This window comes from Microcaecilia unicolor, chromosome 9, assembly GCF_901765095.1.
Source record: "Microcaecilia unicolor chromosome 9, aMicUni1.1, whole genome shotgun sequence".
Lineage (NCBI taxonomy): Eukaryota > Metazoa > Chordata > Amphibia > Gymnophiona > Siphonopidae > Microcaecilia > Microcaecilia unicolor.
In genome coordinates, this window is record NC_044039.1 from 46,719,689 (window position 1) to 46,746,606 (window position 26,918).

Below are 26,918 nucleotides of genomic sequence, written 5' to 3' on the forward strand. Positions count from 1 at the left end.
TTCTGTTTCTAGCCATGCCATGTGCTGATGTCCTTTTATGCCTATGTGCATGCATCAAATACAGTCCTCCCACTCAGCCCTGGATTAACCATTAAGCAAAATAAGCATGTGCATAGGTCCCCGAGGGAAAGAGGGCACCACTGTTTTTTTCTCCTAGCTATCATTCCCTTAACTCTTTCACTGCCACCTGCCACACCCATTATCCAAATGAATGTCAGTGTTTTTCTAATCATTTTAAATATGTATGATGTTTTGTTTCATATAATAATGATATTTTTCATAACTTATTGAGTCTCAATGTCGCGGGTTAAGCAGTGGAAGGGCCAAGGGGCACCATTGTTGGGCTGTGCTTAGGGCATCATTAGGCCTTAATCTGGCTCTGCCCCCATTATTCAACCAAGAGGCAGTTGGTGCTTTTAAAGGAGCAGACTACTTCCAGCTGAATCTGTCTCAGACCAACATAGATCCTGATCCAAGCACTACAATTGAATATCCAGGTACGGCTGGCTGGTGGAAGCTGTGCGGATATCAGCCAATATTTAGTGCCTGGATAAATTTAGGAGAGCAAAAAAGCTGTCCTAACTTTATCCAGGCAGCTACCTGGTTAGTAGACTGACTATCACAGCTAACTGGGTAAATACTGATACTGCCCTACTCCGCCCCCAGATCACCTTGGCCCTAACTGGATAGTAGGATGACTACTATCCAGACGGGGAAGACTGTAAGACATTACTTATAAAAGTAGCAAAGGAAGGAGTAGTGTAGTCAGCAAAGCTCTTCCAGAACAACAGGAGGACGACTGAATGAAATTAAACACTTTATTCCTTGATCGACCCAACACAGCACCGTGTTTCAGCTTAGTGCCCCTGTTGTTCCTCTGGAAGAGCTTTGCTGACTACACTACTTCTTCCTTTGGTCCCTACTGGATAGTGCCATGGTAGTCATATTCAGTAGCACTGTCCAGTTAAATACCGCTGAATGTGTGCTCTGAAACTGGCAGCTGGATTTAACCAGGTAGGAGCCTTCCCACTTGGTTAAATCTTTTTGAATATCTACTGCACTATGGCTAGAGGCTGATGGTTAAATTGTTTCGAATATCTACTGCAGTATGACTAGAGGCTGATTTTCTGTGGGATCTAGTTAGCTAAGATCACATCTGACAAGATCCTGTGAAGTGTAGGAGTAGCTTAGCGACAAGGTCAGGCTCAAACCCCACTGCTGCTGCTGCTCCTGGTAATCTTGGCCAAGTCACTTAAATCATCCATTGTTTCAGGTAGATTGTAAGGCCTCTGGGTACAGGGAAATACTTGGTATATCTGAATGTAACTCACCTTGAACTACAACTGAAAAAGGGGTCAGCTAAATCCAAATAACTAAATCACCTTAAAGAATGGCCATATTTGGCCAGTTAGATTCACTAGGCCAACTAGTTTGGTTTGTTATAAGATTTGATGTTTTGCTTATGATCTTCAAACTCAAGATGAATTACAATAAATTTGGATAACCAAAAAAAATGAATGGCTCTGCTGGTATTCAACAGGGAAGCTCCCAACTTAGTCACCCTATGGGGCAATTCTTTGTCTTAGGTGGTAACATTTACACAGGACCGCCGAGAGACAGAGTCGGTGCAAGGCTGCCACAGCTGCCACCTCCCCACTCAGACTGCTTCCGCAGCCCCCTATTTGGGCTGCCATCACCCCACCACCCCCTTATCTTCCTGTGTGTGCTCCTCCCTCGGTCTATCACTCTTCTATTCCTGTGTGCCAGGACCCAGGTTATCATGTTAGTACATTCACCCGAGTCCCGACACAGGAACAGGAGAGAGACAGACTGAGGGAGCAGAACCTTCTGGCACCGGGCCCTCCTTGGAGGCTGTGCCTGAGGAATCTTGCCCCCTACCCCTCCCCCCTCAACGGCCCTGCATTTACATTTGTATTACATACTTATATGCGTAGAACTCGATGTTCAGCTGCCAGTTTTGATGACCACCGCTGGCATTAAACCTGGAAATTCAATGCCAGTCCATGTCTGGGCACCGGCATTGAATTTCTGGGTTTGTGAAGCCGGCTAATACATTGCCAATTTAGTGTGAAACTTGGGTTTCTACATAAATATAGGACTGACATTTCTGTGGTCCTATTTTTGCAGTTAACCTGGCCAGTTAAGTGCTGAATATCAGCACGTAACCGGCCAAGTGCTAACTCTCCAAATTTTCAGTTTGGACTGAGCTAACCAGTTATTTTCAGTGGCGTTCCTGGGGGGGGGGGGGGGGGGCGGTGGGTGCGGTCCGCCCCAGGTGCACGCTGCTGGAGGGGGTGCCGCGCGCGCCTGTCCGTTGTTCGTTCCATGCTCCCTCTGCCCCGGAAATTTGGGAGGAAAATGGGGGGGTGCGTCTTGTCCGAATGCAGGGCCCCCGATCTCTCCATTTTCCAGGGCCCCCCTCCCTCCCTCCGTTTTGCAAGGTCCCCCTCCCTCCGTTTTGCAAGGTCCCCCCTCGCTCCCTCCAAATTTTAAAAGAAGTTTTACCTGGTCGTGGTCGGGGCAGCAAAAAGCATGCACGCTGGGCGCATCAGTCTTCCGTTCTGACGTCTCTCTCTGCTCTGGTCCCGCCCCTTGAGGGCAGGACCAGAGCTGAGACAGACGTCAGAACGGAAGACTGACGCGCCCAGCGTGCATCTTTTTGCTGCTGCTGCCGCAACCACGACCAGGTAAAACTTCTTTTAAAATTTGGAGGGAGCGAGGGGGGACCTTGCAAAACGAAGCAAGGGAGCGAGGGAGGGACCTTGCAAAACGGAATTATGGTGCTTTTAAAACTACATTCGGACTATAAGACGCACCCCCTCATTTTCCTCCCAAATTTGGGGGGGAAAAAGTGCGTCTTATAGTCCGAAAAATACGGTATTTGGCATTTCGCACAACTTAAAAAACTTGGCTATTTTCTGAGCTAATGGATTTTTTGTCACATTATAATATGTATTTTCCTGGACAGTTGTAGTCCAGCATTTCTCTTTATGTAATCTGCATTGAACTGATTAGGTATTTGCTGACTAGAAGCAGTGTATACTATGGTATAGTATAGTGAGCCTATTTTGGTCTCTGCCAGCATGATATCTGGATATTCAATGCTGGTCATGTCCAGACACTGGTATTGAAAATCTAGTTGCGTGTGGACGTCTCTCAGTAATGCAGTTAAGAATGATATTTGGCATAAGTTTATTTATTTAGATTTTGCTCACACCTTTTTCAGTAGTAGCTCAAGGTGAGTTACATTCAGGTTCTCTTGAATCAGACAAAGAAAGGACTGAGTTTTATGTGGTCTGATTTGTCTGGTTAACTTAAGTGCCGATATTCAGCACTTAATCACTCCATCCTCAGACCACCCACAAAATAGGGGGCTATATTTACTAATTAGTGCAGGTATTCAGCAGTACTAACTGGTTATGTGCCACTGAATATCAGCCGATAGCCCTGCACAAGTATTTGCGTTGCAAATCGTATGAGGAAAGACTTGCTGACCTGAGCACGTATACCTTGGAGGAAAGGAGAAACAGGGGTGACATGATACAGATGTTCAAGTATTTGAAAGGTATTAATCCGCAAATGAACCTTTTTCAGAGACGGGAAGGGGGTAGGACATGAATTGAGGTTGAAGGGGGGCAGACTCAGGACTAATGTCAGGAAGTATTTTTTCATGGAGAGGGTGGTGGATATGTGGAATGCCCTCCCGCGGGAAGTGGTGGAGATGAAAACGGTAATGGAATTCAAACATGCGTGGGATAAACACAAAGGAATCCGGTTTAGAAGGAATGGTTCAATGGTGGCGACGCCGGCAGTGGCATAGCAAGGGCGGGGCGGTCCGCCCCGGGTGTCATTGGGTGGGGGGGTGCTCCGCTCCCGCTGCTCCGCCTTAAAAAATTTTTTTTCGAAGCGCCGGAGAGTGGCAGGCAGTGCGCCTCGCATCTGCCCTGCTAGTAAAGAAGATCTCGCTGACGTCGTTGCCCTTCCCACATTGAGTCCCGCCCCCCTCTGAGGCAACTTCCTATTACCGCGAGGGCGGGCGGGACTCAGTGTGGGAAGGACGACAACGTCGACGAGATCTTCTTTACTAGCAGGGCAGACGCGAGGCGCGCTGCCTGCCACTCTCCTGCGCTTCGAAAAATTTTTTTTAAAGGCAGGACAGGGTAGGAGCAGCAGGAGAACGGATCTCAGCTGTCGGGTCGGGGGGGACTCAGAGGGGAGAAGGGGATTGGGGAGGGGTGGGGAGCTCAGAGGGGTGCTTAAAGGGGATTAGGGAGGGTGGGGGAGCTCAGAGAGGGGAGAAGGGGATTAGGGAGGGTGGGGGAGCTCAGAGAGGGGAGCAGGGGATTGGGGAAGGGTGGGGGAGCTCAGAGGAGTGCTTAAAGGGGATTAGGGAGGGTGGGGGAGCTCAGATGGGTGCTCAGAGAGGGGAGAAGGGGATTGGGGAGGGTGGGGGTGCTCAGAGGGGGGAGGGGAATGCTCAGATGGGAGAAGGGGTCTGAAGCTGGAACTGGGGTCTGACAAGGGGGCAGGGGGGAAAATGGGTCCATGTCTGGGGCAGGTGGGAGAATGGGTCTGGGGCTGAAAAGGGGGGGATGCAAGGCATGTGGTGGATGAAGGGGGCTGAAACTGTGGGGACTAGGGGCTTTAAAGGGGACAGGGAGAACTGGCTGGGGCTGAAGCTTGGGACTGGTGAGAGAAAAGGGCTGGGGTTGAAACTAGGGGCTGAAAAGAGGACAGGGAGAAGTAGCTGGGGGGCTGAAGCTCGGGACTGATGGGAGAAAAGGGCTGGGGACTGGTGGGATAGTGGGGCTGAAAAGGGGCATGTTGGAGATGTGGGCTGGGGCTGGAACTAGGGGCAGGTGGAATAAGGGGGCTGGAACTGGGGGCTGAAAAGAGGGGGCAGAGAGAGAGAGGGGATAGAAGGGGGGAGCGTGAGGGAGGGCAGACCCTGGATGGATGGTAGAGGGAGAGCAGACGGATTGAAGGGGCAGAGAGAAAGGGCAGATGGTGGGTGGAAGGGGAGAGAGAAAGAGGGCAGCCTGGGGCAAATGGTAGATGGAAGGGGCAGAGATAGAGGGCAGATGTTGATGGAAGGGGGAGAGAGAGATGGCAGACTGGGGCAGATGGTGCATGGAAGGGGCAGACAGTGGATGGAAGGGGCAGAGAGAGAGGGCAGACACTGGATGGAAGGGGCAGAGAGAGAGGGCAGACACTGGATGGCAGAGATAGAAGGAAGACGGTGAAAAGATGAGGAAAGCAGAAACCAGAGACAACGAACTGTAAATATATATTTTTATTTTTTTGCTTTAGGATAAAGTAGTATTGTAGCTGTGTTAATAAATGATTATAATAGAACATGTAAATAAGGTAATTTTTTTATTGGACTAATTTTAATACATTTTACTTTCGGAGAACAAAACCCCCTTCCTCAGGTCAGGATAGGACACTGTAACAGTACTATACTGAATTGACCTGAGGAAGGAGGTTTTGGCCTCTGAAAGCTGAATATATTAGTCCAATAAAATGATATTATTTGTTTTATTTCTATTTGTTAATTTGTAAAGTGGTGATTGGTATTTGTTAGTTTTTTCAGATTTACATCTGCTGTCTTTATATTTTGCACAGTACTAGAGAACATTTTCTGTTTCTGTGGTGTTGCATTGTATGCAGAGTCTGGCATCGGGGGTTCAGTTTAATTTTTGTCTAAATAGAAAGTTTATGATTACTTATTCTATAGTGGATTAGGGTGTATCTGTATTTGTGAAAAAGACATGGCTTTCAGTTGGCATTGACTGTGCAGGATCGACGATCTGTACTAATCTGTCTGTTTTCATGTTACAATAGGTGAATTGATGTTCTAGTGCTCACTGTAGTGTTTAAGATGCTTTCCTTTTCCTTGTGTGACTCGTACAAATTACTGCTTATGGTATGGTACAATTGCTCTACAGGTCCTGAGTGTTTTGTATTCTCGGTATGCCTAGTACTCAATTTGGGGGGGGGGGGGTGTTAAAAAGTGACCGGCCCCGGGTGTCAACTACCCTAGCTACGCCATTGGACGCCGGTAATTGGAGAAACAAAACGGGAGCTGGGCAGACTTCTACGGTTTACGCCCTGATCGTGACTGAATAGATAGGGATGGGCTGGAGTGTAAATTTTAAGGGGCTTCAACGTTAGCTTCAGAACTTAGTACAAGAACAGTACTGGGCAGACTTCTATGGTTTGTGCCCTGAGAAAGGCAAGGACAAATCAAACTCGGGTATACATACAAAGTAACACATACCATGTAAAATGAGTTTATGTTGTTGCGCAGACTGGATGGGCCGAACAGGTCTTTATCTGCCGTCATTTACTATGTTACTATCCTGCTTATTTTCGAACGAGAAGGCCCGCCATCTTCCGACACAAATCGGGCCTTCTCCTAAAGTTGGCCAAATCGGTATAATCGAAAGCCGATTTTGGCTGGCTTCAACTGCTTTCCGTCACAGAGCCGGCAAAAGTTCAAGGGGGCGTGTCGGCAGTGTACTGAAGGCGAGACAGGCGATAATGGAAAAAAAGAAACCAGCCCTGATGAGCATTTGGCCAACTTTACTTGGTCCCTTTTTGTTCACGACTAAGCATCAAAAAGGTGCCCCAACTGTGATCAGATGACCACCGGAGAGAATGGGGGATCACCTCCCCTTACTCCCTCAGTGGTCTCCAACCCCCTCCCACCCAAAAAAAAATTATAAAAACATTTTTTTGCCAGCCTCTATGCCAGCCTCAAATGTCATACCTAGCTACATGACAGCAGTATGCAGGTCCCTGGAGCAGTTTTAGTGGGTGCAGTGCACTTCAGGCGGGTGGGCCCAGGCCCATCCCCCCCACCTGTTACACTTGTGGTGGTAAATGGGAGCCCAAAAAAAAAAGAAACAGGTGGAAAAACAACTTCAAGAGATCAATCCAAGACAAGGGGTGAGATGCTCCAGAAAAACTTTATTAGGGACCCTAATAAAGTTTTTCTGGAGCATCTCACCCCTTGTCTTGGATTGATCTCTTGAAGTTGTTTTTCCACCTGTTTCTTTTTTTGTGTTGGACTTTTGTGGAAATTTTGGACCTTTTTGTTTCTGCGGTAAATGGGAGCCCTCCAAACCCCCCCCCCCCCAAACCCACTGTGTCCACATGTAGGTGTCCTCCTTCATCCCTAAGGGCTATGGTAGTGGTGTACAGTTGTGGGGAGTGGGTTTTTGGGGGGGATTTGGGGGGCTCAGCACCCAAGGTAAGGGAGCTATGTACCTGGGATCAATTTGTGAAGTCCACTGCAGTGCCCCCTAGGGTGCCCGGTTGGTGTCCTGGCATATGAGGGGGACCAGTGCACTACAAATGTTGGCTCCTCCCACGACCAAATGTTTTCTTGCAGCTGCCTGACTGCCATGCTGCTTAAGGGTCTCTTTCACTTTGCCTGGAGCCCTGTTTTTACCACTGGAAAAAAACAAGGAGGTTAAATGACAGGAGATGGCATGAGCCTATCTGGCCCATTTTCTGGGCTGAAGCCACTGGGCGGAGCTTGCTGCCATATTGATATGTCCAAAACAATAGCTAATGCTATTGAAAAGAATTTCAAACTTGTGAGGTTTATATTGTTTTACATTCTTTCTTTTAGGAGGGGATTGGGGCGGGGGATGTAAGGGGAGTTGGGGGGATTGGGGATGTTTTGAGGGGTCTGCGAAGGGGGGTGGTGGTTCTTGCTCACCAACTAGAAAGGAACTGTCAAAAAGTCTGCTGTGTAGTTTGTGGATAATGCTTGGGGAATAGAAAAAACCCCCCAGAAAGCCAAAAGGTTTAAGTTGTGCTGAGTTCACAAACAGATGGCATTGATTTTTCCTGTTTCAATCGTCCTGCCAAAATGTATTTGCCTTTTGTGGTGCTGCTTTCTAGAAAATTTGAAGGTGATACCAGCAAAAAAACCAAAGCTGTATTGAAATTTGTTATTCCTTGGTAAGAAAAATACATGTTAAGTCTTGTTTACTAGTATATACTTCCAGGTTGCACTGATGGAATAAAACCTTTTAAAAACAATAGCAAACACTTATGTGTGGTCCATTTGTAAAAACTCTAAAGCTGTTCCAGTTGGCTAGGCATTTAGATGTGTGACAGACGAAAGCTGGAGAGCAGTATGGCTGTGGTGGAAGGGTGGGTGAGTGCTTTAGTGCTCTGAGGAAAGGTGCCTGGGCTAACTACTGCTGAAGTGACAGCGACAGCAGCAACCCTTGGCCTGGGTGCCTCTGTCTATCCCAGGATTAGATTCCAACCACTCAATGCAAGCGATTTAACTGGGCAGGAAAGGCTTCTACCCAGTTAAATCATTTTTGGCAACCTAAGTGTAGGCTGAATATTGACTGGCAAGTTTCTGTCTTCCTCTCTCTCCGTGACTTTGCTCATTGTCTTGCACACAAAACCCCCTTCTTCCTGGGAGTCTTTCACTGCTGCACGTGCTCTCTGGCAGCTTTTATATTTCTTTGAAAGCTTCCCATATATAGTTCCTCTGTATACATCCGTATGCTGTACAAGCCGGCATGTTTCTAACTATAACTGAAATAAAATAGCAATGAACATCAACAACGTGGATGCAGCAGCTGATAATTTGCATTGGACATACCAAGATAACGACTGCTGAGGGAACTGGCTTCAGCCTTGTGATGTCATGTTATCTCCTGTCATTAAACCTCCTTGGGAAAACCCCTCATGCTTCTCTCTTGGTGATGCCATTTCCTGCCTCTTTGCCCCAGAATGCCCTGTTCTGTAGTTTATTACTCGGGGCCAATGAGAACCAGGATGGCAAGGCTCTGGCTCAGGGTTGCCAGATGGGCGGTTTTCCCGCCCAATTGGGTGGTTTTCCGCAACCCGCCGCGGGAAACTTTTGCCAGCGGTGGGTTGCGGTTTTTTGGGCTGGTTTTGGTTTTTTTGGGCGGGTTTTGGGGCGGTTTTTCGGCCGGCGGGGGTGGGGCTAATGGTGACAGAGGTGGGGTTTATGACATTTTGGGCGGGGTTTGCCGACGTATTGGGCGGGGCGATGGCGGGGGCGGGGGTGATGACGGAAGAGGTGGGGCTGATGATGGCGGGGGCGGGGGTGATGACGGAAGGGGCGGGGTTGATGACGGCGGGGGTGGGGGTGATGACGGAAGGGGCGGGGGTGATGACATCGGGGGTGGGGTGTGTGCGGTTTTGGGGCGGGTTTTGGGCTGTTTTGGGTGGGAATTTTTTTTTTTATATGGCAACCCTGCTGTGGCTGTGACCAGCATTGTCAGCTGACAATCCAGGAAGAGACTGCCTTGCTATTTTTATTATTTCCTTTATAACATATATTTTCCTCAAAATATTCTTTGACACACTCCCAGTTACACAAGCACCAGCATTGCCATAACCAACCTCTGGTGAATTTAATTTTTTTTTCACTTTTAATTTTTGTCACCCTATTCACAGTACCATTACTTTTGAGTATCTGTCCCAGACACAGTAAACATGGGCCTTCCAGCTCCCTGTGGGGTTTAATTATTGTTCTCTCCAAATCTATTTTTTTTTCTTGTCCTGTGGATACATCACTGTTAAGTGTTGCACGTCAGTTAGAGCTGGATAAGGAAGTCTGGACCCAACATGCTATATAAAGCGGGGTATGGGAGCATACAGACCTTAACAACGAGAAGAGTCCAATGTACTCTGAAGTCCTCTGCAAAGTCCACGTTTCCCACCACTGTTTCAGATTAGGGCAAAAGGAAGTTATGTATGATGCAGTATTGTTTCAGCTGTTGTTTTTTCTGAAATAACCAGTATGCTCTGTTTTCCCTGCTCTGCTCCCTATAAAACTACTGAAGATTAATAGCATGCAGCCTGAACTTATGAGGTTCCCGAATTGTATAGGAGAAGCTCAGTGGGCTAGAGATTACTGTCCTCTTCCATCAGGGCAGTTTGGGTCTGGGTTCAATAGGATACATTTCTATTAGGTGAGAATGATCTTTATGTGTTCATGTTTCTTTGAAAGTCTTTCTAACCTCACCAGGTCCTTTGTGTATTTTGGCTTGCAGTTTCTTAGATGTTAAGCTCTCCTGTGTCCTCACATAGTAGAACAATTAGGAAAATCTTTTAAATCCAGAAAACAGCAGGAAGAAAAAGAATTTTGCCAAACTCAGCTAGGGCTGTCAAATTCCACTTCTCCATCTGGCTGACCCACGGCAAGATTTCTTCCAACTGTTGTGAACTTAAATTTTAAGAGACATTTTTCTCAGTCTAGTCATCCATAAAATAGCTTTTCTTAAATTGCAATAAGGCAATCAGACCCTGCCTACTGTCCTCTAGATATTTTCTGTTCATGCATGTGCTGTGTCTGTTCTGTGGCTGTGGTAGGGTAATTCTCAAAAGTATATGTAAGTGTTCACATATCCAAGGATGTGGGTGTGCCTAAAATAGAATCCTGTGTTCTTACAGTGGCAGGATTCACACATATGCATATATCCTCCCCCTAATCTACATGAATCCCTTTGCCCATTAAGGACTAAATTCTATAAGTGGGTGCCAAAAAATGCACGCCGAGCACTATTCTATAAATGGCGCTCATAGTTGGATGCCATTTATAGAATAGCACTTAGCACTGGGGATCTGCACCCAATTTTGGGTGTGAGGATCTACATCAACTGAAACCTGGTGTAACTCATCGCACCTAAATTAGACATAGATCTTGTGCAAAATTCAAGAAACACCCCTGCCTGTCCCATGGCACCACCCCTTTCCAGATTTGTCTGTAAAAATTTATGTGCATATCGTTATGGAATATCAACTAGAAAGATGCACACATAAATTCAAATTGTTGCCAATTGGTGCCAATAATTGATTGTTAGCACCCAATTATTAGCGCTAATTGATTCATTATCCAATTAAATTGTGCATGCAAATTGGGCATGTGCCCAAATTTGTGTGTGCAATTTTCAGCATCAACCGCGGGATTCCATATATTGTGCCTTAATTTCTGCATGGAAATCGAAGCATATTCTGTAGCAATTAATGTAATGTAATTGGTTAACTAGCTAATCAGCGCTGTTAATTGGATGTTAAAAAGCAATTATCAGTACTAATTGGAATTAAGATTTACAAGCACAGCTTGCTAAGCGTATTCTGTAATGTAGTGCTCTTAAATTCTAAGTCATAGTTGAAAAATGAATGTGGCCATGGGCGTTTTAAAACTCTATGCATGTTGTTATAGAATACACCTGCTCTGTGCCTAATTTAGGCATCAGTATTTACTCCAATATTTGGTTGTGTGGAGAGGCACTCGGCATTATTCTATATACCATGTGAAAATTTAAGCCTATTCTATAAAATGTAGGCGTACTTTACAGAATATGCCTAGGCATATTTTTTTTCCAAGCAAAAGTTTCAGGCGCCATATATAGGGCCCTGTATACTAAGCCGTGCTGTAGGCACATAAACCTTTTAGCATGCGCTAACGCTAGAGACACCCATAGGAATATAATGGGTATATCTATTGTTAGCGCGTGCTAATTTTTAGCGCTCGCTAAAAAGTTAGTGCACCTACAGCGTGGCTTAGTAAACAGGGCCTATAGAATCTAGCCCCACATACAGAATTTAGGGGTAAATGCACAGAGCCTTTGTGTGAGTGGATGTGCACATGTTGTTTCTGGTTCCAGAAACACAGTCGAACCATCAGAAAAATGGCATGAAGGGCCTGAACACCTAACTTCAGGTGGAGGGACCTCCAACTTGTGGCTGAAGTGATTATGGTGGTGTTGGAATGCCTTTTCCTTATCCCTGGTAACAGAAGAAACAAAGGAAGGTAAGCCTCATATCTCCAGAAAGTGAATGAGTTAAAAAATAAAGGCCAGGCACCTGCACTTCCATGAGAGGGTATAGCTGCAACAGCTCCATGCAGACACAGAGCATGGAGATAAATGCAGTAAAGTCACATCTAAGAGTTTTCACATTTGTTTCTGTGGAAATAGGGCTCAAAGACAAGATGAAAGTGATTTTTTTTTAAATTAGAGTAACAGCTACAGTTCTAAACTGTGCTCTGTGTTACTGTGTATTAACACCATTGCAGAACATGGGACCTACAGAAAAATGATGCATGCTAATGGTGATAGCGCATTAGTAACTGTAAGTTAATTCATCTATGATTTGCTTTCAAGAGTTATCCTGTCTTCATCAGGTCTGTGAAGAAACAGCACAGTTGGACTGGATGTAAACAGTAAACAGTACAGTCATTTAGGTCTTAGGCTGTGGGTATGTGCTGTTACAACTCAGTAAAGGGAAGAGGGAAAGGAGCTGACAGACAAGATGAAACAGTAAAATTTTAGATTAATAATTAGCCCACAGTAGTCAGCGATAGTCACCCTCTGTGTTCTGATCTGCTTGCCCTTTTTCTCCTCTTATTCTCAAACCCTCTCTCCTCCTCCTTACCAGTGGTTCCCAAACCTGTCCTGGGGGAACCTCAGCCAGTTAGGTTTTCAGGATATTTGCAATGAATATTGATGAGATTGATTTGCATGCATTGCTTCCACTGACTGCAATTTTCTCTTATTCATATTCTGTATGAATATCCAGAAAAACTGATTGGTTGAGGTTCCCCCAAGGCAAGTTTGGAAACCACTGTGCCTTCCTCTCTCTTTCCTTCATTCCCTCAGTCTCCCTAACTTCATCTCTATCCCCCTTCCCCTCCTATTTCTCTACCTCTCTTGCCTAAGATCCCTTCTCCATTTCCCTTCTAAGAGATTACTCCTATCTGGCTACTACTGCCCACCTCTGGGAAAGGCTGTTTCCTTCTTCAGCCTTTTGTACTGACACCTGATCAAAGACCAGGCATTAAGGATTATTGATGTACCTACATGAATTTGTGTTTAATAACTGTGTTTATGTAGCTATGTTTTTATATTGAAAACGGTTCTTCCTTTCCATCATTCTCCTAATAATTGAGATAAACAAATTAGCTAGTTACTACTACTGACACTAAGGTTTGGTAGATGGCCAGTTAAATGCTTTTGAATATTGGGGGGGAATTACAGATTTCATGTACCGGTAATTTTGGTCTAAAGAATAAAACTGTTTCATTCTTAACTGATAAATAATTTACAGTGTGATCAGAAAGTTTTCAAACTGACTAGCATGGTTTTCAGGATTTCCACAGTGAGTATGCACTAGATAAGTTTGCATGTACTGCTTCTGTTGTATGCAGATATATCTTATACAAATTCAGTGTAGAAATCCTGAAAATGGCCCAGCTTTGGTGACTCAGGCTTCTAGAAACCTGATCTTAGTATTCTGCATTAATATCAGATATGTTTCTTCACCTCAGGTATGGATGGATGCTGGAACACAGATCTTCTTCTCATATGCTATATGTCTGGGGTGCCTTACAGCACTGGGCAGCTATAACAAATACAATAATAACTGTTACAGGTAATACAATATTATTTAATTTGCAGGAAACAAATATCTTTGTTCCAACATAACTTTAATTTAACCCATTAGATACCAATCTGGAGATATAAATGTATTTATTAGGATTTATTTCCCACCTTTTTGAAGATATTCACCCAAGGCAATGCACAGCAAGATCAGGCTGGACATTGACAATAAACAATTTCAACAGAAAAAAGATATCAAATTACAGTACTTATTTTGGACCAATATGCTACTTACAATGTTGACACAATCTATATATATAAAACTCATCCTCAACGTTCTATTGTCTGATGATGTCACTGAAGCCAAGGTTCGTAAGTTCGAAGCTCTGAAGCCAAGAAAATCACAGTCTCGGGGCCCCGCCCTCGCGTCAAACATTATGACGTTGAGGGCGGAGGCGGAGCAATTCACTCACATCGACGACAGCCAGGGCACCGCAATGGGCCACCCACTGATGACGAAGATGCGTTGGGTGGGGGGGGGGGCCACAGTCACATATCGACAGCGGCCACGGCGGCGCAATGCCGTCACTAACAACCAAGGTGCGTTCAGTGGGGGGGGGGGGGGGGGGGGCACAGGAAAGCCTTGCTAGCGCCCATTTCATTGGCTCCAGAAACGGGCCTTTTTTTTACTAGTAAACAATAAAGCATCTTAATAGAAAGCATATGGTGTAAGCAGAAGTGGAACACATAGATAAGATAGAGTAATAGGAGTTGGAGAATAAGGGGACTAACTTAAAGAAAGTTGCATGTGGTGTCTGAAAGGTGCATGAATATGGTCTCAGCTAGGGTAGGAGTAGATAAACAAATCCTTCTACAGTACTATATTTGCAGCCAATATTCTATTTGTGTGATACTAGCACTTGTGTGTGAGTTAGTTGCTTCTTCCATTAAATGCTTGGGAGAAGATCCAAGCTTTCCCCTGATTTCTGTAAGAGAGATAGTCTTGTGCTGAGTGAAACATTTTAGGGAGTGCATTCCAGAGTGTGGGGGCTACTCTGGAGAAGGCTAGTTGGCAAGTGTGACATCATGTGATGCTCTTTGGAGAGGGTGAGGTTAGGGATCCACCTTGGGAGGACCTTAGTGACCTTGGAGAACAAGATCTCATTCTACACTGGCCCATTTACTTGAAGGGCCAGAGTTTTACATTTAGCCCTGTACTCTACTGGTAGCCAGTGAAGTTTTTACAGAAATAGTGTGATGTGATCATGCACTTAGAACTTTCTGTCAATCTTGCTACAGCATTCTGAATCAATTGGAGCTGGCGCAAAGCCACTATAGTTGGACCAATGGTTTATGGTTTATTGGATTTTAATATACTGCCCTTCCTGCCAAAATAGTTTATAGTTTATTCCATTTACTATACCGCTTGACTTATATAAGAACACAGTGGTGAACAATATAAAAAAAATAAAATGAAAATAACTACAATATCAATAGAAAAGCACAAACATGCATGATCAGACAATCCAACCTATACACACAAAAGAAGTGAAACACATACAAACATAAAAATGAAAACTACAAACAGACCCACAGGCACCTAACCCTGACCATTAGGAAGGGGAAAATCAATAGCAACCATAAAAAAATAAGCTTTAAGCAAACACTTAAAGTACTTCAACAGGCCTTCTGTGCAACAATGGCAATGCATTTCATAGGGTAGGGCTCAAATTTTTAAAAAGTACCTTTTCTGTAAGATGTCAGGTGTGCCATGTTCAAAGAAGGTACAGTCAATACAAAAGCGTTCTGACTCTGCAAGGTATGTGGAGGAACAAAGGGCACAACCAAAACCACCAAAAGGGCAGGGATCGTTTCAAAATATGCCCTATGTGTTAGAACCAAAACCTTAAACAAAACCCTAAACTGAACAGGCAACCAATTGTACCACAAATAAAGTGGTGTCATGTGATCATATCTATATGTTCTACCCAAAATTGCTGTATTTTGCAGAGTTTGCAAATTCTTTAAATTTGCAGTTGACAAACCTGCTAACACAGCGTTTGCATAATCCAAATGAGACACAAAGAATGCATGTATCAAGATGTGAAATGATACCTCATCAAAGCAGTTATGATCATACGCAGTTTACAAACGGCAGCATGGTCCTTTCAAACCAGCATATTCACCTGATCAGTGAGGGTCAGCTGACAATCAATCTCAACTCCCAAATACCTGAAAGTCTCCACCACCTTTATAGAAGTGTCCAATAATGTCACTGATGATAGAATGGAATAGAATAGAATATTTATTTATATACTGCCTTTATACAAGGCAGATAATACAAAACACATACATAATAAAATCACAAACAAAGGCAAAATCAAACTGTGAAATAACCATATGCCGCAGCAAATGAATAATCCCTCAAAGTCCTCTTAAAATAAGTAGGCTAAAATTCAACCTTTAAATATAAAGGCAGCTTATTCCACACCACTGGTGCTATAACATAAAATGAACCAGTTCTAGTTAAATGATGAAGGGCCATCATCCCTCCCAATCACCCAGCATGCCATAGTCTTGTCCATGTTCAAAACCAAACGATAGATCCCAAGCCAACAAGATACAGAACATAAACAGCTCTGTAAAATAGACAAATCTAAAGAATCTTTTGAAATTTGTGCCACCAATAATAAACTATCTGCATAAACACACTGACTAATTCCATATTGCTGTATCACTGACAATAGTGGACTGAGAAACAAATTAAGGGGTCTGTTTACTAAGCTGCACTAGTGGCTTCCGCAAGGCTGTGTCGGCACTAGTGCACAGCCATCCATATTAGCGGCTTAGTAAACCCCAGCGTAAATAACATAGGTGAAAGGGCAGAACCCTCTGGCACCCCAGTAACCGATCTAGAATCAGAAAGTTCCTGGTCCTTCACCATTGAAAAAGTATACCCAGCCAAAAAATCATTAAACCACCTCAATACTGTTCCTCCAGTCTCTATAGATGCCAAATGGCTCAGTAAGAGGCAATGATCCACCAGGTCAAAAGCTGAAGCGAGGTCCAGGAAGACAACCAAAACCAAACTTTCTCTGTCAAGAATTCCTCAGATCTCACTAACAAACTCCACTAATGTAGTTTCAGTACTATAAGCATACTGAAAAGCCAACTCCCTGGGATGAAATATAGCAGTCTTCTCCACCAACCCCAACAACTAGCATTCTACTACCTCTTCCAATAACTTAGCCAAACTTCCTATAACTGACATAGACTGATAACTTTCAGGGTTAAGGGGATCTTACATTGCACCCTTGTTAACAGGTCTAACCAAAGTATGTTTCCATGCCTGAGGATAGCGTCTACCTGCTTTTACATCTGCTGCTCCAGTGCTGCTTCTCCTTTTCCATGGGTCATCTTGAGGGAAGCCTTCGTAGTGGTAAAACAGCTGGTTGGGTCCAGGACAGGCTAGCTGTGCTCCTTGAGTGAAGATGCCCATACCAGCGCTGGAGGCTCAGACCAGCACTTGAGGCACAACGTGCTGGGGCAGCGAGTGCCTCCTTGTCGCGTTGACAAAGGCGTGCTTCTTTGGGGTACTTTGGAAGTGGTAAGGTTGGATTTCTTAATTGTGTATAAAGGAAGTAGTGTGTGAATTGTGAAAATGTGTTTTATGAATCCAATTGAGGAAACAGTTGGGAGGGGGAGGATTCTGTATCACGTAAGAACAACACAGAGAGGGTTTTAGGAAATTTGAAGGCTGTTGATATTTTTCAGGCTCAAGTTTTAAAAACTGCATTGGCGCATGTTGGGTTAGTAAATGCCAGATCTGTCAAGAATAAATTGGTAATGATTCAGGATCTTTTGGAGGACATGGGTTTAGATGTATTATGTATTATAAAATCATGATTCCTAAGTACTGATAAGGTGCTTGTGAATCAATGTTGTCCTGACTTTTGTTGGGAACGGGCATGTAAGAAATACAAACGTGGGGGCGGCATTTTGATTCTTATGTGGAAGGATATAGATTTAAAATTGTGTTGTGCTCAAGCGACATATTTTGGTGAAATTTTGGTAGTGATTGGTGACAGTATGATTTTGCCTTTAGTTTATAGTCCACCTGGAATGATAAGGGGAGATTGTTCTCCTTTTGTAGAATTTTTAAGTAGTTTACCCATAACATTGGATAGGCTTTGTATTTTGGGAGATTTTAATGTACACGTTAAAATGGATGAAAGTTTGTTGGATGGGTCTGAACCTGTGGTGTTGCAGATGCTAAAGGTGTTGTCTTTTTGTCAAGTAATACATGAGTTACTCAAGTGACAGGGAATAGTTTAGATTAGGTTTTTTTGCCAACTGCATTATTACAGGAACTTTGTCAACTACCGATGATTGATTCGGTTGGATGGTCAGATCATGCTGTTATCTCTTTTTCTTTGAATATTTCTGACAATGTAGTTAAAACACAGACTATTTCAAGAATGGGGTTTGTGAGGCCAAATTTTACAATTGATGATTTAAAACAAGCTTGGATGCCATTTTTAACTTTTGACAGTCAGAGTTTGTTAGATGATTTGGTAGATGAGTGGTATGATTCTCTTGGTTTGGTCTTGGATATGGTAGCACCATTGAAGGAAGTATGTTTTAGGAGTGGTTATAAGTTATGTCCATGGAAGACTCAGGCAGTTTTTCAGTTAAGAAGAGAGTTGCAACAAAGTGAGAGGGTATGGCGGAAATCAAAAGATGAGGATTTTGAAAGTTATAAACTTAGGTTGACAGAATATGTGAGGTTTTGTGAAGAGTAGAGGAACAAATATTATAAAGTAAAGATTTATACAGCCATGAATAGGCCAAAAGAATGATAATGTGGGAAGAATGATAATGTGGGGTTTAGTGATATTTGGATAGAATTCAATTTGCCAACTGAAAAAGAAGTAGAAGGTATGATTTTGGCATTGACTCCAACCAGATCATTGGTGGATCCTTGCTCAACGGTAGTGGTTAGGAGTTTAGCTGCTTCTGTATCCCCTATGATTTCTTTGATTGTGGGTAAATTGTTATCTTTGGGAAAAGTTCCTGAAAAATTTACGTTATCCACAGTAAAACCTTTAATAAAGCGTGCTTTATTGGATGCATCAGTCGGACTTTGATCCTGGGGAACTGGGTTCGATTCCCACTGCAGCTCCTTGTGACTGTGGGCAAGTCACTTAACCCTCCATTGCCCCAGGTACAAAATAAGTACCTGTATACATGTAAACCGCCTTGAATGTAGTTGCAAAATACCACAGAAAGGCGGTATATTAAGTCCCATTTCCCTTCCCTTCTGAGTAATTATAGGCCTATCTCTGTTGTACCTGTTATTATGAAGGTGATTGAAAAATTAGTTTTAAAACAATTGTTTGAATTTGTGGCTAGTGTGGAGTGTCTGGATAAACATCAGTATGGTCTTCGAGTGGGCCACAGTATGGAGATTTTACTTTTGTCAACTTTGGATGTGATTAGAAGAGAAAATGATAAGGGTTTGACGTATTGTTTTGTATCCCTGGATGTGACAGGAGCTTTTGATACATTAGATGTTGACCCATTGTTGTTGAAAAAAATTGGTGTAGGGAGTATTGTGTTGTGTTGGTTTTCTTCCTATCTGAAGGGAAGGTCTTTTCAGGTGATTAGTAAAGGACAGACATCTTGCATTATGACTTTATCAAAAGGAGTATAACAAAAGAGAGGGAACAAAGTACAAACTAAAGTCCAAACAAAAAAAACAGCACCACGGGCCTTTAAAAATGGAACACAGTTCTTTAATGAATGAGCCTTGACAAAAAGACCCGACACGGGCCGTGTTTCGGTGACTAGCACCTGCGTCAGGGGTCACAGTGATGACGTGGAAAACTTGGGGAATAACTCGAATATATTCCTCTACAATATATTATTCCTTACCCCACGTCTCATGTAGTAAGAGCTACAAAGCACCAAGGCACTTTCACTTTCTGTATCAAAATGGATGAAAAAAATTGGTGTAGGGAGTATTGTGTTGTGTTGGTTTTCTTCCTATCTGAAGGGAAGGTCTTTTCAGGTGATTAGTAGACAGACATCTTGCATTATGACTTTATCAAAAGGAGTAATACAGGGTTCAGCTCTTTCTGCCTTATTTTTATATGTCATCTTTGGGTGAGTTTTTCTGTCATTCATAGGTAGAATATAGGATATACTGATGACATTCATCTTTTTTTTCCCAGTACAAGGGGGTTTGCTATGGTTATGTAGTGAGCTGAATAAATGTAATAAATGTATGATTGAAATTCAGAAATGGATGAAATCTCACCTACTTGTGTTAAATTTGAAAAAAGACTGAGTTGATATTCTTTGGGAATGATGAATCTATGAGGCAATGTAAGTCCGTATGTGTGGGAGACTTGGTATTAGCAGTTAAAGATAAAATGAGGGTACTTTGGTGTGATCTTAGACTCACAATTATCTATGCAAGATCAAGTGCTGTCAGTTGTTAGAACTGCTTTCTCTCAGCCTCACCTTTTGAATAGGTTGAAACTTCTGTTATCATGGTACAATTTTAGGTCTGTTGTACAAAGCATGGTGCTCTCTCAAATTGATTATTGCAATGCTGTATATATGGTATCATGAAACACCTAGCCACCCACCTGGGGTTACCCCATGGCCACTTAGAGGGTCTGTCCCCAGCACAGCTCAGGTCTGCCTGCCCCTGCCACTTGTGCTCTACACTAGCACCCTCCTTCCACTGACTGGGTCACAACTGCCTTTGGACGAGTCTCCTGCTCTCAAATTATACCCAGTCATTTCTAGGTTACTGCAGCCACACTCCCAGTGGTCCCACAGTTCCCAGAAAGCACCAGGATTCTTTATCAGTCCAGACAAGCAAGGCAAACAAAAAATTATGTTTATTCTCCTAAAAATATTGAAAAGTGGACAGAAAAAGTGCAATCAGCAAACAGTAACAAGTAACTGAAAATGGATCAATTAGAACACTAACTAAACATTTGTATACTGTCTAAACAGTACCTGGGAAGATCAGGACATATAACTGTTCACAGAGCCTCAGCAAAGAGATCTGTCTCTTTTTTCTCCCTGGCTAAGACTGGAACAAAAGCCAATACTACTGGGTAATTTCAAACTCCAAGCCAATCAGAGCCCAGAACAACAACATAAAAATAAAGCTGGTTACCTCACTACAGGCATTTCCTTTATCTGTGTTAACTAAAGAAGGGAAAAGTCAGTTCTTTGTTACAGTTTAAAACATAACATGCACCACCTGCTGGCCAAACTAGAGAAATGCACTTCAAGAATCAATAAAGGCAATTCTACAGGCTTAAAACACACTGTTCTGTCACATATGGGTATTGCAAAATCTAAGATACAGGCACTGCAAATGATTCAAAATGCTACAGCTTGATTGTTGAATGGTACATCTCGTTTTCAACATGTAATGCCTGTGCTTCATTCTTTGCATTGGCTACTTTTCCTATTTAGAGTATTATACAAAATTGCATGCATAATTCATCAAGCATTATATCTTGAATTACTCACTTGTTCAGCACCCATTTTTTATCATTTCCTCCTTTGTAATTCCCTTATCCCTTATTTGTCCTGTTTGTCCTACTTAGATTGTAAGTTCTTTCGAGCATAGGCTATCTCTTTATGTCCAGTGTACAGCGCTGTGTACATCTAGTATATCTCTCCACTCTTGTCTCTACCTATGCCCCCCCCCCCTCGGGTACTCTGTTCTGTGGGTAAATCTCTCTTGTCTGTCCCCTTCGCCTCTACTGCTCATTCCAGACACCGTTCCTTTTATCTCGCTGCATCTCACGCCTGGAATAGACTTCCCAAGCTTGTACGTCTAGCCCCGTCTTTGGCTGTTTTCAAATCCAGGCTAAAAGCCCACCTCTTTAAAGCTGCTTTTGACTCCTAACCACTACTCACTTGCCCTGCACCCTTTTATCCCCACTCTTTAATTCCCTTACCTCTTAGTTGTTCTGTCTGTTTGTCTGTCCTATTTAGATTGTGAGCTCTTTGAGCAGGGACTGTCTTTTCATGTATGGTGTACAGCGCTGCGTATGCCTTGTAGCGCTATAGAAGTGATAAGTAGTAGTAGTAGTAGCAGCGCTGTAGAAATGATAAGTAGTAGTACTAGTAATTTCTGTTCCTTGGTATTTGAAAGAATCCATCATTGTGTATCAGCCATTAAGGGCCTTGAGGTCAGATTATGCGATGCTGCTAGTAACTGGTGATTTGCATTCTGCAAAATATATGTTTGTATTTGGAATTCAGTGTTCTCACTCACTGGTCTGCAGTTTTAGAATGCATTACCTGGAGTTATTAGGTTGTGTAGTAGTATGACATCTTTTTGTGAATTACTGAAGACACATCTGTGTATGCAGGCATGGAACTGATGTGTTAAATTTTGTATATTGCTGAAGTAAAATAGTTTTAATTTAATTTTTTTTTTTTTGCTGAGACCACATTTGTATGTGTTAGTATGAGATCAATCTGTTATATTTGTGTTTTGTATTGATTTTACTTTTATTTGTTTAAATTGGATTATATATGTGCTCTTATAATCCACTTAGTTGTAGGTAGAATATAAATTTTTTAAATAAATAAATATTCTCCAGTCACCAAACTCTGATTTAACATGATAACACAAAAGGCAATAATCCATGGACTGGCAAAGAAAGCCAGGGAGGAGGAATAGAATCTAAAAAAGTAAAATTCTTTTTTACCTGCACACAACTTCTGCAAATGCTATAATGACACGGGCTGAAAAACCTCCCAAGACTTTCCACCGCAATCAATACCCCCAGCCATAGCAAAATCCACACTCCCATGATCCAATATATTTGACAATGAGAGTATTACTCGAAGACACTCAATCTTATGTATAAAAAAAGAGGGCAAACTTTCTACTGGCAGAAGAAAAGGCACTGCCTGAGATTGCTTATCACCCAGTGCAGACACTACTGAATTAACCGCTGTGTAGGACAAACATGCTACACAAGTGAAGAATAATAAGCAAATTATTACGTAAGTATTGCTGGGACAGACCCGAAGGTCCATCAAGTCCAGCATCTTGTTTCCAACAGTGGCCAATCCAGGTTACAAGTACCTGGCAAGATCCCAGAACAGTATAATTAAATCCCAAACCAGTATAAGTACCCTCTGGTACCCCAGTAACCAACGATCTAGAATCAGAAAGTTCCTGGCCCTTCACCACTGAAAAAGTACACCCAGCCAAAAAATCATTAAACCATTGACATGGCAGAGTGGTGTAAACAAAAAAACAAATATAGAGTGTATTACAGTAATCTAATTGATGATATCATGGCATGAACCACTGTGAATTGCCTTCTCAGTGTATGGAGAGAGGCTGCGTAGTTGTTGTAGATGATAGAAGCCGCTCCTAAAGGTTGCTTGGATTTTGAGGATCAGCATAAGTGAGTCTAGCTGTACCCCAAGGTTCCTGACTTGTGATTTAAGAGGGAGTTCATATCTCCCAAAAGAGATTTTGATGTCAGATATGTTCTCACTTGTGTTAGGGACCCACAGAAGTTCAGTTTTACTTGGGCTCAGGTGAAGTGTGTTTTTAGCCCATTCATGAATTGCTGTTAAACTTCTGTTTATTTAGTTGTAGGTGAATCTGGTTCACTGGATATAAGTAGCTGCACATCTTCTGTGTAGATGTAGAACTGAGCATCCATTGACCAACTAATTTTGACTACTGGCTTGAGGTAGATATTAAAAATAATAAGTGACAGTATTGATCCTTGTGGTACCCAACAGGTCAGCACCCATAGTGGTAAAGAGGTTCTACTGAAAAGTATGGACTGTTTCCTCTCTGAAAAATAGGATCTGAACCAAGCAAGTACTGTTCCACTGATACCTGTTTCTGCCAGTCATCCTAGCATAATATTGTGGTCTACAGTGACAGAAATCCAGCAGTTCTAACAGTTAGGCAAATCTCCTGTCTCAGTTTCTGTGAATATTATCTAGTAGGGATACTAGGACTGTCTGAATCCAGATTGTCATGGTTCTAGCCATTTTCTCTCTTCTAGCCAATCACTGAACTGAACACAGTCTGTTATTTCTATAACCTTTACTAGAGGTGGGATATTAAATACTGGCCAGTAACTTTCAAGCTTGTCCTGGTCTAGGTTGTACATCTTTAGCAGGAGATGCACCACTGTCCTTTTCATGTTGTTAGTAGTAACCCACAAGAAAAAGAGGAGTTCACGATTTTTCTGGCCTCTTCTATGAGGCCCCTGCTAGCCTGCTGCACTATCTGGCCATCTTCGTTGATGCTCTGACCTCAAGCAGTTTAAAAAATGTTTGAAAACAAAACTGTTTGTTTCTGCATTTTGGTAATTATACATGAGTATGCTGTTTGATGCTGAGTAAAGTTCTTGCACTGTGGCTGATTATGAATGTTTTTCTGGAAACCACTTAGTTATAGGTGGTATATAAGTTTTTAAAATAAATACATGTCATTGATGGGCAGGGGTCAAAGGTGCAGGAAGTTGGATGAAAGCCTCTTAGGATTTTGTCAAGGCCCATCTCTGTTATTGGGTTAAGAGTCCCATTTGTCTATGTATGTGCTCCTGGTTCACTGATAAGAGACTGGGTGAGACTGCTTGTAAAGTGAAGATTTTTAATTTTGTTGTGGAACAGGAAATTGCTGGAAATAGGGAATTGATATATATAAACACATGGAGGTGTATTTTTAAAGTACTTAGGGCCCTGTTTACTAAGCTGCGCTAAGGGTGCATTAGCATTTTTAGCACACGCTAAACAGCATGTGCTAAACGCGAAAGCCTCTCAACCTCCCTGATGCCATCACCATTCCCCTATCCAAGTCCTGAATCACTGATGCCATCATCCAAACCCCTTAAAAGCCAATCCCCCAGATGGCAATTGCTCTTTATTTGCCAGGTTGACTCTATAATCATAGTATCGAAGACTAGCATGAGAGATCATTGCTGCCATTTTAAACTGTGTAGTAATGGGATGAGAATGGAGGAACATTGCCTCACCCTATCCACTAGCCTACCAATGGTAAGTCTCGGGGTGGAAGTGGGGGTCTGGGAAGAAAGGATCAGGTTTTGATCCTTGTGGGGGTGGGGGATCCTTGAATCATGGGGCTGGCACTATCAGAAGCTCTGACAGTCAGTGTGCAATACAGGTAACTACACCTGGGAGCTATAGAGGGGAATAATCGAACGGCACCGGCGAAATACATGGCCGGCGATGTATTTTGGCGGTGCCGCAAACAGCTGGCCAGACCCGTATTTTCGAAAAAGATGGCCGGCCATCTTTTGTTTCGATAATATGGTTGCGGCCAGCCAAATGCCTTGGATTTGGCCGGAGTTTGAGATGGCGTTGTTTTTTAGCGATAATGGAAAGTTATGTCGGCCATCTCAAACCCCGGCCAAATCCAAGGCATTTGGCCATGGGAGGAGCCAGCATTTTTAGTGCACCGGGCTCCCTAGGGGTCACTGCGGTGGACTTCAGAAAAGCTCCCACGTGCATAGCTCCCTTACTTTGGGAGCTGAGCCCCCCACCCCACCCCAAAACCCACTACCCACAAATGTACTGCACCCACTAAAACTGCTCCAGGGACCTGCATACAGCCTCTAGGACTTATTGCTGCTGTATAACTTTGGCACACCAGTTGACACCTGAAGACTAATCTCTTTGAAAAAGTCCTTTATTTGAATAAGCACGTTTACTCACAGTTAACTGCAGATCAGAAGTTGTGCCCCACTGGCAAAGAGTCCCCTGGTACTAAGATAAGCAGTAGGTCAGAGCTAGCACAATGGTGTACAATGCCCTCTTTCAGCACCATTCAAGGTAAGAACTACGTTCTCTAATGTGGGTAACACAGGAGAGGGAACTAAAACTGGCTTACAAAAATGGCCACTACCGCATGGACTACAACAGGAAACAAAACAGGACACACTCTGACCCAGTAAGCAGGGGGAAAGCACCAGGGGAGTAGAGCCTACCAACTACCAATACCTACACCCACCACAATGCATTGCTGATGTGACTCTGCAGTGCAAATAACAGAAAAGGTGTCACACTCATCCCAGAGCCACATCACAAGCAGGAAAAGGCTGTCGGAGGACAGAACACATTCTGCTGTCATGGAGGTGGGTACGGCATTTGAGGCTGGCATACAGGCTGGGAAAAAAGTGTTTAAAGTGGGGGTTTTGGGTGGGAGGGGGTTAGTGACCACTGGGGGAGTATGGGGAGGTCATCTCTGCTTCCTTCCGGTGGTCATGTGGTCAGTTTGGGCAACTTTTTGAGGCTTGGTCGTGAAAATAAAAGGACCAAGTAAACCCGGTGAAATACTGCTTAACGCCGTATTTTTGTTTTCCATTATCGGCGAAAGCCGGCTATCTGGAAGCCACGCCCATACCCACCCATGTCCCGCCTTTGCTTCGCTGCCGACATGCCCCTTTGAACTTTCACCAGCGAGGCGTTGGGAAAGCGGCGATGCTATCAAAAAAAGCAGCTTTCGATTATACCGATTTGGCCGCTTTTCCGAGATTGCCGTCCATCTCCCGATTTGTGTTGGGAAATGGCCGGCGATCACTTTCGATTATGAGCTGGATAGTTAACTTTCACCCCAGTGACCTCTGTTAATGAACATTACTTTATGCACTTCTCAACCACATTTATAGGTCTCTGTACCCCACTCCCCATATAATTCTCAACTCCACCCAAACTCAAATGAGGCCTCAGAGTTCCTCCAATCAGCTCTCTACCTTTTAATAAAGAAGGAGTAGAGTCATGTGGAAACCTTATACTCTCACACTGAACAGATTTGGGCCTTCTGAAACTCCCATCCTATAATGATGTGGGGCCATATGGGCTATCTAAAAGCCTACTCTGGAACAAAGAAGGATCTTTAGGCCTTCCTGAATCCTATACCTTCACACTCTAATGAAGAAGGTCTGTGGGTGCACGGATGGGCCTTCACATAGTATGATTCCCCCATCTACCTCAGCCCCCTATTTATGTCTTCTTAAGTGCTCCTGAATCTTCACTGGCAGAAGAAACTGTTTTCCTTCCTGTGAGCAAAATGAAATATTGTATGCCAAAACATATCAGGGGAAAAGGACTAACAGTGGGCTGAAGAGTTGGTTGGGAGGGTGAAGGGTGAGAAGGGAGTCATCAGGGCAGATGCAAAGCTGATGGGCGCCCTAAGTGAACCTTTATCCTTATGCTTTTTAAAAATAAAGGGATAGTCAGTGATTTTTTGGCCACTACCATCTTTATGCCTCGATATTCAAAGCTGGGCCATGTCCGGGCACAGGCATTGAATATCTGTGTATGTGCGGCTGGCCAGCACTTAACTGGTTAAGTGCCGATATTCACTAGTTACGTTAAACTGGCCAAAGATAGGACTGCTATTTATGCCATCCTATTTGGCCAACTAACTTAACCAGTTAAGGGCTGAATATCACCCTTAACCGGTTAAGT

General features: G+C 43.4%; 1 protein-coding gene across 1 annotated transcript in view; it reads left to right on the forward strand.

Annotated features, from left to right (window-relative positions):
• SLC6A13 (solute carrier family 6 member 13) overlaps nt 1-26,918 on the forward strand; it is a 155,505-nt gene that overhangs the window by 85,258 nt on the left and 43,329 nt on the right. The window contains exon 8 of the mRNA XM_030214649.1: nt 13,358-13,461. Coding sequence (XP_030070509.1) covers nt 13,358-13,461 — 104 coding nt within the window. The remainder of the gene's footprint in view (nt 1-13,357; nt 13,462-26,918) is intronic.